At 38.7% G+C, this 19,555-nt stretch overlaps 1 protein-coding gene across 1 annotated transcript in view; it reads right to left on the reverse strand.

Moving 5' to 3' along the window:
• Nucleotides 1-19,555, reverse strand: part of cacna2d3a (calcium channel, voltage-dependent, alpha 2/delta subunit 3a) — a 413,801-nt gene that overhangs the window by 182,557 nt on the left and 211,689 nt on the right. The window contains exons 10-11 of the mRNA XM_049485574.1: nucleotides 18,154-18,243; nucleotides 5,197-5,310 (exon numbers count right to left, since the gene is read on the reverse strand). Of these exons, the coding sequence (XP_049341531.1) occupies nucleotides 5,197-5,310; nucleotides 18,154-18,243 (204 nt within the window). The remainder of the gene's footprint in view (nucleotides 1-5,196; nucleotides 5,311-18,153; nucleotides 18,244-19,555) is intronic.

Below are 19,555 nucleotides of genomic sequence, written 5' to 3' on the forward strand. Positions count from 1 at the left end.
TTTTAGACTTCTTTTGGATAATTAAACATGCACCGGGTCAAATTAAGCCCGGAACACCATTGCTATTCCGGACAAATTAACATAATAGGAGGGTTTAAATACATCACTCTGTGTGTAATACATCTATATAATATATGAGTCACATTTTAAACTGAATTACTGAAATAAAGTAAATTTCCATGATATTATTTTTTTGAGATGCACTAGTATAACTTTCTATAGCACTTATTATTATTATTATTATTATTATTATTATTAGAACAAATTCAGTCTTTTAAAGCAGAATGCAGAAAGCAGAGTGCATGGACTCTACCTCACTATGATGCTGACTAGCTGCTGCATCACAGAGGGAAGGACGTGGAGACCTTGCTGTCCTCTCCTGCCATCCATTAGTAGGAAAATATCAGGGTGTCCCTGGTTTTGAGCGCAGCTGCATCATAGCACTTGCGCAGGAATATGAGAAATGCAGGCGATATACAGTAGCATTAATTGTGATGTGTTTGGGGAACATTAACTCGGTGACAGAAAGAGAACAGGAACATTAACTCTGCAGCACATGGCCAGATATTAGCGCTGTAGTTTGCCAGCAGATGCAGGCCACACGGGAACACATTATCTGCAGAGGGCGAGGGGGAACATTAACAGCGCAGCGCCGGAGGGAACTTTAACAATGAAGCGCAAAAGGGGGCATTAGCAGCATAGCGTACAATGGGAACGCATTAGTGCCACATTGCCTCTCAATGGAGAAAGACCCGGCCAGGATAGAGGTTATAGACATGCAAACATGCGCATACACACACAACACACACACGCACGCATGCACACGCATGCACAAAGAGCACAGCCATCAGGCTCTGCCACCGATCTGTTAAACACATCTCTGCAGGGACACTCCGGAAATCCAGAGTGAGAGAGAGCACATGTGTTAAGGTCAGAGAAGCAGTGAGAGGGAGAATTCCTCTCCTGTCTGTTAATACTGTACACGGGATGTGAGCCAATGACAGTGCACCCCTGCTGAATGTGTCATCGTGCTTGATAGTGAAAATAAGCTGCTGAAAAATGACAAGACAAGAGGAGAGCCCATCCATGTGACACTGTAAAGGCACTAATATCTGTTATCAAAAAAAAAAAAAAAAAAAACGGTAACACTTTCTATAAATGTCATCTTTATTAGACTCTATAACTAAATTCATAATATATCATAATGCATTCATAAGGCATTAAAAACATGGCTATAAATATTTATAAAAACGCATTACCCACTATAGCCATGTTTATTAAGCATTATGACATTATAAGCTATGCTTAAAATAGTATATATCTATCGTTAATAATCCAGTCCTGCAATGAAAAAGTCTGTCACTTTCCTTAGAGCAAACAAAGACCTGTTATAATACATTATAACTGACTATAACTAATATTATATTCAAGACAAGTATAATTAATGAGTATATAAAAATATATTTTTAGGATTATTTAAGGTGTGTTTATAAGTGTATAAGCTGTTATAGTCATTATACAAGTCTACAAGCTGGGATTGAGTTTCTTGGTATTGACGTATAACATGTTATAAACACAGCTATTAATGATTTATAATCACAGTTCATGATGCATGATAAACATGGCTATGATGAATTATAGATATTATATAAAGAGTTTTATAAATATAATAAAAATAAAAATAATTTATGAATATATTTATAGAGTGTTATAGAGATGACATTCATAGAAAGTGTTGCCAAAAAACCTTTCAAAGACAAGATCACATTCCAAAAAAATAAAATAAAATAAAATCTCACACAGCTGTTTTAAAAAAGTGTTCAGACTTGGCAGATGTGGTTTTATTATAACAAATTCCTGGGTGTGAATGCTCTAGTTTGTTGCTCATTACATTATGTGTCAGTACGCTGCTATGAAAGCTCAGGTGCGAGCTCTTGTGTTAGTGTTTTTTTTTTTTTTTTTTTTGCATATGTGCTCCAGTACAAGCACTAGACGAGTTTCTTCTTTATTCACGACAGAAAAAATAGTTTCACATCAATTAATATGAAAGACTAAAATTAAAAAGTATAAAAAGAACACCCAGGCAATCAGCGAGTAGACAAACGCAACCCAGGTTGTTTGGGATGAACTGGAAAACTCCAAAAGTCATGAAACTGACAGAAAGGATCACGCCAAGAGTGGGCAAAGTTGGAATCAAAGCAAAAAGTGCTACTTTGAAGAATCTAAAAAACACAACATATTTGTGTTTTTTACTTCATAACTGCATATGCATAGAACGTTATAAAAAGAATAAAGAATAAAACATTAAATGAGAAGGGGTGTGTTCCTAATGTTGAGTGGGTTTGTATATATTTTAGAAATATAAGGCTATTAAGGTCCACATTCTGCGATGTCTTGTCTTTTTCTTTTTGACTGTTTTTTTCTGAACAAATCATTGCACACACAACGGCAACTCTGGCAAAAAAGGTGCTTTTGTTTATGCTCCATTTTTAAAACAGCTTCTCTTTCTGTTAAACTAATAATAAACAATAAGAAATAATCTCAGAAAGATTCTAGTGATTCCTGTGAGTCTTTTTAAAGTCGTCTAGTGTATAGCAGTGGTGTGCAGTGAGGCCCTTTTAACCCTTCACTATATTAAATCATTATATAATATTTAATCAGGAAATATATTTTATAGTTATTGTAAATTGTATATTTTATAAATGAACTCCAATAGCTTCTGCCCCCTGTGTGTCTGTGTGATCCTTCTACTGATTTTTTGAAGGGTGTAGTAATGAGACTATTGTCAAAGTCATGGGACAATCTAACCAATCAGATTAATTATTTTCATTCCGGGGGCAGGGCCATTGCAATCTAATCCCTCTCAGCGTTCTGACAAAGGTGCTACTATTTTTTTTTTCTTGTCTAATTAATAAGCCTTTTTAAAGGATATGTAAAGGCTACATATCACATTAATAGGCCACCTGGTGAGTTTTTGTGTTTGCTTAATGTTTTGGCTGTCCTGGTGTAATGTAGACATACAAATGAATGATCTTTGTTGAACGGTTATACTTGTAGGAAAGTTAAGCATTTATTGTTGGGTCTATTGTATACTTTTGTAGTTTGTAGCTGTATTTGTGGGCTGTTGATGTGTATTAAGTTAATATAACTAAGTCATGAGAATGAATATGTAGTTACTGCAATATTCATACATGTGTTGGATTGTCAGGGGTTGGTTGCAGAAGGGGTATCCACTTTATTAGCTGCATGCCACTGGTGTATAGTTATCATTAGTAACATTTTGAACCCTAAAGGAACTTGTAATTGTTATATTAACTATAATTTACATTCTAACTTTACATACTATAACTATAAACACATATATGGTTATGAACTGAAGTACAAATGTGTCTCAGTTGCATTAATGTACGTTTCTTTCTAATTCTTTTTGCAGGTGTTTTTTTTTTTTCAGTCAGCGCAGGAACACTTCATTGAGGCAGTGGAGTTTAGTTGGAGCTTACTGGAACATGACAATAACGTTAGGCTGGCTACAGGTTGGGAGTTTTGGCTAAGCTGAGTTTCTCACTGAGGCAGAGTTTGGCTGGGCCATGAGTCAAAACCTACTTGGCGAAGCAGCAGAGATTGTCTGGGAAGTGATCTTGGAACTTCTTGTTGGGCAATTATCAAAATTGTCTTTTCGCACACAGGAACTTGTGTTTGTTATGTTTGTTTTGTACCAAACAGTGTGGCATAGATCAGATTCTTTCTTCTGTAAAAAAGTACAATGTAAATATTTCTTTGGAGAGAAGGATCTCTGTGACAATTTCTGTATTAATCCATTCAGACCCTGCGTTCATTACAATGGACATCATGCATTTGTTGCACATAACACTATATGAGAGCTGTTGTCCATCAAAATATAGACCATGAACCAGCCAATGAACAAGTTTATAGAAGAATGAAACAGTAGCTTGTCACCATCCACTAGAAAAACACTGGAAAAACAGTAGAACTAGAGACATTGAGGCAACGTAACAGATAATTTTTACAAATTTAATGTGATTTAGGAAATTTTTTAAGTTAATGTTTTTACTGTTTAGGGATAGTTTATGAAATAAAAAGGTAATATAATTAAATATAAAATATTACACAAAGTCTTCCAAGGGAATGTAAAAAAAAAAAAATATATATATATATATATACTCTCAGCCCATGAACTACAATGACTCGGCTGAACAGGTGATTCTGCAGCGTTCAGCCTCTCCTTCCTTCTGATTGCTCATTTCCCACACCTGTTTGTGTTTGTATAAATAGCCCTTTGTTTTCTTGGTTCTCTGCTGAGTATTATCTAGATTACTAGCTCTGTTACAACGGGTTTTGCTTGCTTCCTTGTCTTCTTGTTATGGTCAGTACACGGGTAAACAACCAGGAGTAAAGGGATAAGGCGAGAGAGTAGTCAAAGAGGAAAGCAAGGTCGGAAACTAAAGATTAACAGCAAAACTATAGGGGTTAGACAAGAGCAGAAAAGGGTCGATAACAAGAAGACAAGGAAGCAAGGACAACCCGTTGTAAGAGAGCTAGTAATCTAGATAATACTCAGCAGAGAACCAAGAAAACAAAGGGCTATTTATACAAACACAAACAGGTGACTCTGCAGCGTTCAGCCTTTCCTTCCTTCCGATTTCTCATTTCCCACACCTGTTTGTGTTTGTATAAATAGCCCTTTGTTTTCTTGGTTCTCTGCCGAGTATTATCTAGTTTACTAGCTCTGTTACAACACGTCTTCCTTGCTCTCTCATCTTCTGCTCTTAGTTTACTCTCTTGTCTAGTCCTATAGTTCTGCTGTTTATCTTTAGTTACCGACCTTGCTTTCCTCTTTGACTACTTTCTCGCCTTATCCCTTTACTCCTTATTGTTTCACCATGTACTGACCCTACGCTCTGGTATGTTGCTATTTATTGTTGCCCTCTTGTTTACTAGTTGTACACTGTACACCAATCCCTTTGGGATTTGTGTTAACAATAAACCTGTGTTTTCTAATCAACACTTATCTCACCTTGTCCTGTTACTGGTGACAAAGGGTTATTTTAATCTCTGCAGAATGCACTATCAATATGTTAAAAAATATCATCCAATTTATAATATTTGTATTTTGAGATTATAGGAACCTACACTCAACAAACAATAACAAACAACAAACAATAAACTCTACTGTACCTTTCTGTCCGGCCAGTTGTATTTGGCGAATACAGTGTCGTACGTGTCCACAGCTCCGTCCGTCACTAGCATGATGGCTTGACTGCACACACTGCCACGACCTGTTTGATTAAACTGACAACACACAGACACACACACACACACACAGACACAAATACATACGTAAGAATCAGTTTGTACACAACATTCTACACATTCTACTCTCTAAATATGATAACCAGAAAAAAAATAATCGACAAATTATACACGGATCAGTTATAACATTGTTATTACTGCCAATAATACAATAATATCAGCTTTATTTGGAATATAGGATCCCTTTTTTGTAGTTCTTTAGTTACAGACTGTAATCTGTAATGTGAGGGTCACTATCCTCAGCACTGCAGTGATTAGCATTGATTAGCATGGTGGTGGTGCATCAGTTGTGTTAATGTGTGTTGTGCTGATGGTATGAGTGGATAAGATACAGAAGTGCTGCTGGAGTTTTTAAACTCTCAGTGTCAATGCTGGGGTGAGCTTTTGTCTCTGCTAATTGGACTAGTGAGGACGAGTGATGTAATAGAGTGAAAACAGTGTTTAAAAACTCCCCTTGGCCCTACCTCTTACCCCTACTCCTACTTTTCGAGTGTAACCCTTTTCTTGAAACAGAGTGACAAGGAAAAGGGGTGAAATGCCCATTCTAGGGCTCCCTATCTCCTTATAAGGGCATTGTTTTACCGGCCGTGTCCCAATTCACTAGCCGGGGCAGAGGTACTGTATTGGACCGCGACCCTGTAGGATGATAGGGGTTCGAACTCACTTAATGAGCAGTGTGTTTATTTATTTATTTTTTCCTTTCTTCTTGGGTTAACCTGCTTTGAATTCAACTGTTCTGCAATTGAGTTCAACAACCCTCTGGGCTGGAGAGCTACTAGGCTGGTCTGTAGCACTCCATCCCATTACATCCCATTCATTTTCCAAAATTGATTTTTTTTTTTGTAGCCTGCCACCTAATGGCCCGGAAAATATCTGGCCCACGGCAAAACTTAATTGCTGACCCCTGTCCAAAGAATTAAAACAACCATTTAAGCACCTGATATGTCATCAGAATCGCTAAAGTTTAACTAGTTAACTTTAGAGCTTTTGTTGTATGTAATTATTATTGTCTATTGCTTAATTCCTCTGTGATGGGTTATTTTTCCAATCCACCGTAAATGCTGCAGCCCCTGCCATCTGTTGCACCATTTAAGGTGGGACAGGAAAGATAGCTAGCTAGTTAGTTACTGAGACAAACTTCTAGCAATCGTTTTTATGCTTGTTTTGAAGAATTCAGCCATAACACATTGAAACTACACATTAAATTATGGTAATTTAGGGCTAATCATCAGTATTTACAAGGAGATATTGACATGTGTGGGTTTCTCTTTGGTCCCTTGTTTTGCCATCTTACCAGGGATTCGTATATCCCTCGATTTTAAGTGTGCATGAAAAAAATCTGTGTTTGAAGGGCTAACAAGCCCTATCCCTTCCCCTAACCTACCCCCTTCAGCATAACAAGAAATGGGACAGGGCCAAGGGGTGAAATGAGATTGTGACATCATGTCAGTGCCACAATCCAAATAATATGTGCAGTAGACAAAGAACCAAGTGGAACCAAGTGCATCTATATGGTAAGTAGAGCTCAGAGTGTAGATACAATGTAGATCTCAATCTCTTAAGGTCATAATGTTATGGCTGATCATTGTTTATAACACTTTGTACCAATTGCATGATTCATAAATGTAAAATACAAATCTGAGATATTAAATTTCACTACCTTTTGAGAATTAAACAAAAACACACAAATCCCACTGGTCTATTCATTAAGAGAGGTCATAATCTGCCACAGGAATCAGATGTTGATATCTCAGAATGCACTCTGCGTAGTTCTCTGGGGGGGGCTCATTAATTGCTCCCACCATTAACTCACATTAAGCACAGAAATGTTTATCAGTAATGGAACGGCGCATCTAACCCCATCACACGAACAGATAACCCTTCATCAAGTCAAACGCAGTTGATTTATCAATACAGACACGCTGATGCTGCTTAAGCGAACCACTGCCCTTTAATGAAAGCAGAGTGCTGAAAATTAAAACTTGGATTTAATTACCTTATTAGGCAAAATCCTGGAAAGAAGCAGAGTGTGAGTCGCATCTTCTTTATACATTTATTTATAGCAGAATTAGTTGAGAATTATGCACTTTGGAATTCATGCTTTGAGCCTCCCAAACATGCATTTCTGGACAAGCTGTGAGATACAGAACTGAACATCATGCATACTGAGGCAGTAGAGTAATATTAAAAGATTGTACAATACAATTTATTACCTTATTTTTATTAAAGGGAACACAAAATAAGCACAAACATTCAGCAATCAAGTTAACCTGATCATTGTGTCCAAATTTAAGGTGATTTTTGTGTTATTTAAGTCTTTTTTTAGGATGTAATGTAAGTATATGTTACAATGATTAATTAACACATATTTTTCCAAAGTATTTGCTCTTGAAATTGTTGCAATGTACTGTGTTTTCAAGATGTTATATAATACTACAAAACATAACATCGCAATACTTTAGTATATTAATATAGTCTCACACATGGGAGAAGAACATTATGAAAACATAAAAAGAACTATCCCTGTGAGGAGTCTACTGTGTGTAAATTGTAAAATGCGTGTGTGTGTGTGTGTGTGTGTGTTAGTTGTTATGGTTATTTTAGAGGCGACTGCAGTACTAAATCTTAGTGATGGCTCTTTCACACTTGAGCACCTTCAGACTGTCCTACAGCTACAGACTTAGGACACCAGAGATATTCCCAATGTCAGTGGAGCTGCACTGCCTCTGGGATATGTTCACAGCAGTGCATGTGTGGATACAAGAAGATCTGAACTGCAGACATATGTGTGGAATAAGTTGCTTAACACCTAAATGCCTCCTGTGGACAAAAATTACATTATAAAAGTAGAATAACTAAATAAAATGATTCACGTATAGAAGTAGTGTGTAACAGATGTGTAAAACAACATACTGGATGTCTCTGCATGGAGTTTAAGAGGATAACAACAGGCCTTCAGGAAGTGTGATGTGTAACACGAAAAAAAAATAAACATTCCTCACAGCAGGACACACAGCCCCGGTCGGCCCCAGCTGTGCCTCGTTGGACTCCATTCATCCACCCATCTATTCATCTATCAATCTGTCAACCTATATCTATCTGCTGAGGTCTACACACAGATTCATTGGCTGTCTCCACCAAGATAAAAGCAGGACTCATCATTAAAGGTCTGCACCATGCTTGAGACAAGCCTTGGTCGGTCCCAGGTGGGCTTTATTGCACTCCATCCATCCATTCATCTATCTAAATCTATCTGCTGAGCTCTACACACAGATTCGTTGGCTGTCTCCACTAAGATAACAGCAAGACTCATCACTGGAGGTCTGCCCCACAGCAGGACAAACAGCCCCAGTTGGTACTAGCTGCGTCTCGTTGGACTGAATAACCATCCATCCATCCGTCTATCTATCTCTATTTGCTGAGCTCTACACATATATTTGTTGGCTGTCTCCATCAAGATAAAAGCAGGACTCATCACTGGAGGTCTGCACCATGCTAGTACACACAGCCTCAGTCGGTCCCAGCTGGACCTCCTTGGACTCCATCCATCCATCCATCCATCCATACATCTATCTGTCTATCTATATCTGCTGAGGTCTACACACAGATTTGTTGGCTGTCTCTATCAAGATAAAAAAGCACTCATCACGGAAGGTCCGCTCCCTGCCAGGACACACAGCATCGGTTGGTCCCAGCTGGGCTTTATTGGACTCCGGCAATCCATCCATCCATCCATGCAGCTATGCATATCTATCTGCTGAGCTCTACAAACAGATTTGTTGGCTGTCTCCACCAAGATAAAAGCAGGGCTCATTAATAAAGGTCTGCACCATGCTAGTACACACAGCCTTGGTCGGTCCCAGCTGGGCCTTATTGGACTTCATCCATCTATCCGTCTACCTATCCATCCATCCATCCATCCATCTATCTCTGCTGAGCATCAAGATAAAAGCAGGACACATCATGGAAGGTCCGCTCCATGCCAAGACACACAGCACCAGTCGGTCCCAGTTGGGCCACAAATTTGACTAAATAAACATCCATCCATCCATCTATCTATCTCTTTTTGCTGAGCTCTACACATATATTTGTTGGCTGTCTCCATCAAGATAAAATCAGGACTCATCACTAAAGGTCTGCACCATGCTAGTACACACAGCCTCAGTCAGTCCCAGCTGGGCCTCATTGGACATATCCATCCATCCATCCATCTGTCTGTCTATCTATATCTGCTGAGGTCTACACACAGATTTGTTGGCTGTCTCCATCAAGATGAAAGCAGGTTATATCATGGAAGGTCCGCTCCATGCCAAGACACACAGCACCAGTCGGTCCCAGTTGGGCCACATTGGACTGAATAACCATCCATCCCTCCATCCATCTATCTATCTCTATTTGATGAGCTCTACACATATATTTTTTTGGCTGTCTCCATCAAGATGAAATCAGGACTCATCACTAAAGGTCTGCACCATGCTAGTACACACAGCCTCAGTCGGTCCCAGCTGGAGCTTCTTGGACTCCATCCATCCATCCATCCATCCATCCATCCATCCATTCATCCATCCCTCTATCTATATCTATCTGCTGAGCTCTACACACAGATTTGTTGGCTTTACCAAGATAAAATCAGGACTCATCACTAAAGGTCTGCACCATGCTAATACACACAGCCTCAGTCGGTCCCAGTTGGAGCTTCTTGGACTCCATCCATCCATCCATTCATCCATCCATCTATCTATATCTATCTGCTGAGCTCTACACACAGATTTGTTGGCTTTACCAAGATAAAATCAGGACTCATCATTAAAGGTCTGCACCATGCTAGGGCACAGCCTTGGTCGGTCCATGCTGGACCTCATTGGACTCTATCCATCTATCCATCCATCTATTTGTCTATCTATATCTGCTGAGATCTACACACAGATTTGTTGGCTGTCTCTATCAAGATAAAAAAAAGGACTCATCACTAAAGGTCCAAGCCCCGGTTGGTCTTGGCTGGGCTGTATTGGACTCCTTCCATCCATCCATCCATCCATCCATCCATCCATCCATCCATCCATCCATTCGTTAACTGTCTTCACCAAGATAAAAGAAACTGGGCTTGTTGGACTGATTAACCATCCATCCATCCATCCATCCATCCATCCATCCATCCATCCGGATTACACTGCCATTCTGAGTCTGGCATCCACCATGTTTTAATCCAGTCAGTTGATTCCTTATGGGCGGAACATTTTTTTTTGAGGATGAGTGTATAAAGGCAATCTTTTTTTTTATATAATTCTGAAAATATGTGATTTATTACAGAACAATGCTTTTCTCTGTTTGAGGGTTTAAAAGTACAGGCTTTCTTCTGTAAGTCCTCAGCTATCTCATCAAAAGAAGAGGATGTTGACAGCACATTTTGATGCCACAAAAGCACATTTTCCTCAGCTGTGAGTATATAAGTAATTACTGTCTGTGTAATTAGTCTATTTTTTAATACTGAAGGACTACACTTCACTCGTTCCTCCTAATCCTACCTATTATGTTTAAAACCTCAGATCCACTGTACTGCAGCTGCTTTCTGCACATACAATACAGAGCATCAAGCAACATTTAATAAGCACTGTGATTTATATTCCCCTGCCTTTAACTGTGCAGTCTAAAAAAAACGGTGATCAAACATTTGGTAATTGAATTAATGTTTGAATGCCACTCATTTCAATGTTAATTCAACACCAGCTGTTCAATGCATATATGTTTCACAATCCTAATTGAAATGCGCTGAGTATGGACACTTAAATAATTAAGTAATTAAATAAGGAAGCTAATAAACTCATTACTGTCCCTGGTCTGATTTGCTTTATTGGAAGACAGGTCACATGATGGCTTCATTAATTACAGAGATATTTGTTTTACACAGCAGCTGTCAATATATGTCAGTTTATTGGGTAAACTATCGTAAAGACGCAATGTGTATGTAGTTGTGTAATTAGTGACTGTAGCCCATCTGTTGCTGCACAAGATAGCAGCCTCATTCCACAGAACCAGTACAGAACAGACACCCCAAAAGTACTGAAAACGGGATGACAGTGGTATTTTAATGTGTGTAAAGACCAGTGATGTCAGTAACTTGTTACTTAGTAACGCGTTACTCTAATCTGACCCTTTTTTCAGTAACGAGTAATCTAACGCGTTACTATTTCCAATCCAGTAATCAGATTAAAGTTACTTATCCAAGTCACTGTGTGTTACTCTCTCTCTCTCTCCACCTCACTCACACACACACACACACACACACGCACACCGCTCCATTCCCCATCCCCCCCTCCGCTTTCCCCCAATCACACGTGTCTCCCTTCTGTTAATGAGGTACAACCATTGGTTTACTAACCGCACTCCCCTGTTTCACTCTTAACTTTACATTTCTCCCCTGTCTCTCTCTCTCTCTCTCTCTTGCGCTCGGTGTCTTTAGTTTCCACCCGTTCTCGTTTTCCCGCCAGTTCTCGGGCTCCCTATCTCTTTATAACGGCGTTTTTTTCCCGGCCGCGTCCCAATTCACTAGCCAGGGCAGCGGTCTGCACAGATCTGATTGGCCAAGGAGAGTGTTTGAAGATTTTACACCACACGTGATTGGTCTGTGAGTTTACTGTGCCGCAGTGCGCGTATACCGTAAAGACAAGAAAAGTTCTGACGCTTTAAATGAACACTGTCAAAATTAAATCCTTTTCAGTAGTTTATCGGTTTGGGTCCGCATTGGACAACGTCTGGGTCTGGACTGTTTTATAAAACCACTCCTTGCTGCCCTGCAGAGAACAACAGGTTCAATGTTCAGTTTTTCAATCTTAAATATGTCAGGTCAAGAAAGACTTTTTTTATATATATATTTTTTTTTATAAAAACAAGTATTCATGTTAAGTGAAATCAAGAAAGACCATATTTTATTTTTTATAAAAAAAAAATTATGTTAAGTTAATGCAAGAGAAATGGTCTTTTATTTTTATTTAAAAAAAACTTATTTTTTCAGGAAATAGTTCAACTTTAAATGTCTAGAGATACATTGTTGCTGTTAAAAATGCATTTTCCAGTAAAGGCAGTATTGGCAAAACTGGTTATAGTTTTTATGTTAAGGCGGCGGGAGGTGGTGTCTGCAGCTGCTGAAAGTAACTAATAAAGTAACTTATTTACTTTTAAAATCAAGTAATCCATAAAGTAACTAAGTAACTATTATCTATTATGATTTGAGGAGGTGGAAAAACTGTGGGTCTGCCCCACACCAGGACACACACCCTGGGTCGGTCCCAGCTGGCCCTTATTGGACTGATTAACCATTCATCCAACTACCCATTTATCTATCCATGTATTTATCCATGCATCTATCCATCCATCCATTCACTCATCCATTCATTCAAGGAATCCCAAATGCCTGTAGAAATGATCGTTCAATCATTCAACCTCACTCACAAGATAACAGCCATTACACAGATGCTGTTGCAATGAATACGATTTTGAGGCTTTCAGATCTTTAGCTCCCTCCATAAGTTTTTTTTTAAGAGATTAAGGTCAGGAGACTGGCTAGACTGCTCCATGAACTTAATGTGCTTCGTTTTAAGCCACTACTTTTTTTGCCTTTGTGTTTTAGGTCATTGTCGTGCTGGAAGACCCAGCCACAATCCTATTTTAATGTCCTGGCGAATGGAAGGAGGTTGTCACTCAGGGTTTTACAGTACATGGCTCCATTTGATGTGGGAAATAGTCCTGTGTCCTTAGCAGAAAAACACCTCCAAAAAACAATGTCCCCACCTCTATGCATGACAGGTTCATTTTTTGTCTCATCTGACTACAGAACCTTCTCACAATCACTCTCAGAATCATCCTGGTGTTCATTGGAAAAATTCAGATGGGCCTGCATATGTGCCTTCTTGAGCAGGAGGACCATGTGGGCACTGCAGGATTTGAATCCATTACAGCCTAATGTGTTACCAATGATTTTCTTGGTGACTGTGGTTCCAGCTGCCTTGAGATCATTAACAAGTTACCCCCATGTAGTTTTAGGCTGATCTCTCACCTTCCTCATGATCAAGGATAGCTAACAATTGTCTCCTTCTCATACATCGTCTTACTTATGGTTTTGTAGCCCATTCCAGCCTTGTGCAGGTCTATGATCTTGTCCCTGACATCCTTAAAAAGCTTGTCCATGTTGTAGAGGTTAGAGTCTGATTGATTTATTGAAATAATTGAGTCTGTGGACCGGAGTCTTGTACACAGGTGACAATTTAAGACAGCTGCCTTTAATGCAGGTAATCAGTTAATTAGGAGCAGAAACCAACTACTAAACATTAGAGGCAGATCTGATTGGATCTGAACTCTACAGTGTGGCAGATCTCAAGAACCAGGACTGGGTTCCTTTGGTCTATGGTTTTCTTGTTTATTTGTTTGTTTGTTTGTTTGTTTTTTTAAGCGATTAAGTTCATCTGTTTCTCCTAAAGGTAAAATATCACCACCAACCCCCCCCACCAAACAAAAAGCATGCTATGTTTAGCAAACTTAATTTTGATGCCAAAACCATCTTGGATTTTCTGTTCTGTGTACAACAGACTTAACTTATACCGGAGGCTGTTGCCGGTGTGGAAACATATTTCACCAGCTTATATTTACTGATGAACACAAGCCAAGTCTTTTCTGACAGTGTATCGCTGTAGTGGTAAAAAAAATTAGGCTGCCGTTATGCTTCAAATATATTTACACAAATGCCAGCCAAGCTTAAGTCTGTCATTTTATTGATATGTTAATTACAGAATATGATTACCAAGAGATTTGGCTTGAAGCACTAGTGTTTAATTCCAGCATAGCGTTTTTACTGGAAGCTGTTGCATTTTTATGAAGGTAATAATCACGCACTTGATACACACTTACTGAAAGTGAAAAATAGCATACACTTAATATTCTGTAAACCTGTTACTTTAGACATCAGCTGTACTGGAAAACTATAGCAGGTGTGATCTCTTCCTTAGCGACATATAAGCAATCATAAGAATGGCCATATAGAAGGAACATGAGACCTGAATACAAGACAAACATAAGTTATATGGACAAAAGTATTGAGGCACTTGCTTTTTTACTGTTTATTTCAAAATCATTGGTCTTAAAAATTAGTTCATCTTGCTTTTGTTTGAGTAACTGTTTCTATTATACTAAAAATGCCTTTTAACAGGAGAGAAAAGAATGGCCAAGCTACAGTTTGCAAAATAAAGAAATAAATAAAGAAAGAAATAAAATAACTTATTTTGGACAGTCCAAAATTGTGTGTATATATATATATAGTATAGTCAGGACTATTTAAAAATTTCCTGAATTGTATATTAATACTAAAGTGAGGTAGAGTCACCTGTAATGGCTTTCATTTAACAGGTAGACCAAAACGTCTGTCTACCAAAACGAGGGTGTTGGATACGGAAGTAGCGCTGGACCACTGAGTACTAGCAATGCCGCCTCACTGCTGCGTTGCCAAATGCACTTAAAAAAAAAAAAAGTCAGACCTTCCACAGTTTTCCCAAAGATCCTGTACTTCACTGTGAATAGATTCACAAAATCTGTAGAAATTAATTTAAATAATTTAAGATATGTGTGTTACTGTGCTAGATAGCTAGCTAGCTAAGGCTAGCTAAATGAATATTACTCAGCCAGCCAGTCTAACCGGATGAATGTTAGCAAAGAGACAGCAAGCTAGCTAAAGCTGATTCTCAGGCTATGACTGGATTAACTCTGAACCCTGAACTGCTTATTTTCTCGGTTTAACGTCTATACGAGTGGGCGGGTAATGTTATTCAAGCCATAGCTCTTCAGAGTAGCCTGCTTTGCTAGCTAGCTAGTTAATATCCTACCATGGGGATCATGATCTTACAAGTGTAGTGTACACTTGCATGCTAAGCTGAACTGTATTTGGCATTTAGCGGTCGTGTTAAGATAAATTTTATATCTGATTTGATAATACAGATTAACATGGACACAAAAGTAAGTTCTGGCTTGAATGTGAAAGTTGAAGAAGGATGCTGTGCCCATGTTTTTTAACAGGACAGATAGTTCAGTGAAGCCTATGAGGAGAACTGTAGTTAGACGAACTACAGGGCATTTTACTACAGTCAAATTACTACAAATTAGTTAGGAACTAGCTAGCTAGGAAGCTAGCTAACACACGAGATGTCCATTTTTTGACTGCTTTCTTGCCTCTTAATGGGCCCTATCGTACACCCCGCGCAAGGCGTGGCGCGTTGCCATCGTACACCCAGTCAACAGTCTATATTTACGCCCTGCACATGTGTCCTTAAAATAGCAATGGACTTTTGGAATATATTAACGCTGATGACATGTGTTCAGGTAAATTTCTGGTGTGTTTCTATCTTGGCAGCGAAAAAACCCATTGCAACTCAGCTGTCACTGGCGCGCACCCAAAACTCGATCAGATCACCCTGCGCCCTGCGCTCCAAAAAAACCCATACCATCACTTCCTTACCACAGAACAATACACCTTACCCACAACCTTTAGCAATCAACTATAAAAATACAATATACTTAAAAATCTGCACAGTAACTATAAATTATTATTAGATATATTTGTTTCTGTCAGTTATAAAGATTTATATTTATGTTTAGTACACAGACTAAATAACTGTAACTTAAAATATAGCAGACATTCTGCTGTTTAAGAATTTCAACAGATGCTTATTCTCACTCAAATTTCAAAAATGTTTTTGAAATGGAAAATTAAAAGAGAAGAGAACTTTGACTGAACATAATTTTTTTTAAACTTTGCTATTATTTAACTGAAATTCACTTTTATATCTGAAAAATAAAGCACATTGTCACCCTGGCCTCTGGGGCTGTCCGTCAATTATATAAAACTTAAAACATTTAAAATACACAGAAATGTAAAGCTATACTTTAGCGTTCGTTTCTTATCACCAGGGCAAATGTATCAAAATATTAAATATAGTAATTCATTAATTGGAGTTGGAGCTGCGAAAGGCGTATTTTTCGCGCCCTCAAGATACCAAAGACACAGGACACGCCCCTAAATCCAACTGCGCAAAGCGTAACTAGCGTAACTAGTGCGCTATAGATCGTTAAAATAGGGTCCAATGTGTTTGAGAGCATCAGTTGTAACGTTGTGAAGAGGTAGAGTTGGTATACAGTGAAAAACCCTACTTAAGTAACGTTCAAAACTATATAATGGCAAGAACTACTCAACTTATTAAAGAGAAAAAAATACTTTAGGAAAAAATGAAGGTCAGTCAATCTGAAACGAAGAATTTTAAGAACTTTGAAAGTATCCTCAAGTGCAGTCACTGCTAAGACTATCCAAAAATCTTATAATGATGAAACTGGCACTCATCAGGACCTCCAGAAAAGGAAGAGCAAGAGTTTCCTCTGTTGCACAGAATAAGTTCATCAGAGCACTCAAGATAAGAGCACCTAAATGCTTCACAGGGTATTTTGGTCTAATATGAAACTCTCAGTCCCAGCGATAAGATGACAGAGTTTTGTGATTGAATTCTAAATGCAAATAAATGTACTGAATAGCTCCCTCATTATCTCTTAATCATCATTTTAAATGGTGGAATGAAGTTTTTTAATTTTCTGCTTCATTTGAGATTATTGTCTCGGTGGAGTCGCAGTGGTGTTTATAGAGCTCTGGTCTTCTCCAAAAACTCATTATCAAAATGAATAAACATCAAAACATAATGCCATGTTCAGATAAAAAAAGCATTTGTTAGGTTTTAGCACTTTGGTAAAAAAGAAGTAGATTCTGTAGGAAGTAGAATGGATGTGTTTTTGTGTGTGTGTGTGTGTGTGTGTGTGTGTGTGTGTGTGTGTGTGTTAGAGCTTAGATCGGGCCCAAAAAATCCGACCTGACCCAGACCGAGCCTGTGCACGTTCTGCCTGAGCCCAACCCAACCCGACAAACCCGACCCAACCCGATAAACTGTCATTTTGAGCCCGAGCCCGACCCGACCCATAAAACTGTCTGTTTTCGGGCTGATTAAATTAGCGAAATATGATCAGAATTATGTTAATTATAACTGTAACATAAAAGCATAGAACTATTATTCAATTAAAATGATTTTTAAGAACAGCTAAACACAGTGCTACAAGTCCAACGCGGGGGCGTTCACGTGCACACAGAGCTACGTGAACATTTTTAATTTTTTATTATAGTTTAATTTTATTTTTTCTCCTACAGTTCAGTAAGTTTTAATTTGTTTTTAGAGTGGGCTTGCTAGTTTTTATTAGTTTTCACACATCTTATCAGAGAGAGCAATCAATATTAGAAAAGAGAGAGAGAAAGAGAAAGAGAGAGATTTGCGTGTTCTGTGTTCTGGTGTATGAGTTACTCACAGGTAAATGTTCTCACACACTGTATCTCCTGTTTCTCTTTCATCTCCCTCGCGCTCATATTCTAGTCCCATACATAATTCTGCAGTTTCTCAGTGTTTTCTGTCGTATTTTGAGGCTAACACGAGAGCTTTAAACAAGAACTAACGCCACGGACCACAAGGTGCCGCGCGCTGCTGCTGCTGCTGTGCCGTATCCGACTCCCTGCTGAATCTGACTCTTTAATTACCGTTAACACAAATGTTTTTTCACTTTCAGTTTTCGCTATTTCGTTAGAATTAGAAAACAGATGCCTACATCTCGGACTATTTTCTGGAGCCCGACCCGACCCGACCCGGCCCGAGAAATGTGGTGGGAAATCTCGATTTTGGGACGTTCCTCGGGTCAGGTCGGGTTCAAGCAGAGAATCTAAGCTCTAGTGTGTGTGTGTGTGTGTGTACTCACGTCAGTGAGCAGCTCAAAGGCTTCAGTTAGAGCCACATCCAGCATCCCGATACCTTTAGCAAACAACTTGTCGAGGTGTTCGCGGAAATGCTGCAAAATAAAAAGACAAAAGAGCGTGTTAGTTCTTAGGACTGCAAGCAGCTCGGAGGAACTCGCAATTACACTGATGCTGCTCCAAGTTCTGGTATAAAAGAAAGCAATGAAATTAAAAAAAGTTACAACCTAAAATGTCATTGTTGTTTAGAGTAGATTAACAAAACTCCCTTTCCAGACTATTCCCCTTGCAGGCTGTTTGTGGAGTGTATATGTGTGAGAGAATGTAAGGCTGTGTGTGTTTGTGTGTGTGTGTGTGTGTGTGTGTGTGTGTGTGTGTGTGTGTGTGTGTGCGTGTGTGTGTGTGTGTAATGGGGTTTAAAGACCCCAATGGACCTCATCCGTGTGTCTCATTATTAAACACAGCCTGAAGGAATGCAGTGGAATGGTTTTATCAAAATAAACCCCCAACTCTCTCTCTCTCTCTCTCTCTCTCTCTCTCTCTCTCTCTCTCTCTATCTCTCTCTCTCTTTCTCTCACACACACACACACACAAACAAGCAACATCAGCATCACTATCACACGGCACATCTCTGGCACTGGGTTTTCTATTGGGTGCTTATACATGTGGGATGCAGCCAGAAAGCAAATGATTATTAATTAAATTTCTCTAGGCATTTCTCATTACATCTCTGTTCCACGTCCTATTAACATGTGCAGAGACACCTTCTATTGGACATGTGCCTGTCTGCATGTATATATATGAGAGAGAGAGAGGAAGATAGATAGAGAGAGAGAGACAGAAATAAGAGGAGACCTGACCTGTTCACATTCTTGATTGTGGAATAAAATGATATACAAGTATTTTTAAACGGCACTTTCTCTCGTAAAGTGGTGGAGCTAGCAGTCAAATAGTTGTGCTGGTTTTAGCTTTTATACATTCTAGAATGTATATACTCTGCAAACGCATGTACACGTATATGCAACATACAGGGGTTGGACAATAAAACTGAAACACCTGTCATCCCAGTGTGGGATGTTTCATGGCTAAATTGGAGCAGCCTGGTGGCCAATCTTCATTAATTACACATTACTGCACCAGTAAGAGCAGAGTGTGAAGCTTCAATTAGCAGGGTAAGAGCACAAATCTTAATTATTTTCTTTCTTTTTGGTATTGCCTTAATGATCCTGCCTGCTTTAACCAGTGCTCTAGTACAGAGTGTTTTTTGCTTCTATCTATATGTAGCACATTTAGATGTCTAGGTCGTAGGTCATCATAAAATGTTTGTGTTATATTCTTTTGTACGTTGCATTCTATGTATATTAGTACATCTCAAAAAAATTAAATATCATTGAACAGTTGCTTTAT

This window comes from Astyanax mexicanus, chromosome 12 (genome assembly GCF_023375975.1).
Source record: "Astyanax mexicanus isolate ESR-SI-001 chromosome 12, AstMex3_surface, whole genome shotgun sequence".
Taxonomy (NCBI): Eukaryota; Metazoa; Chordata; class Actinopteri; order Characiformes; family Acestrorhamphidae; genus Astyanax; species Astyanax mexicanus.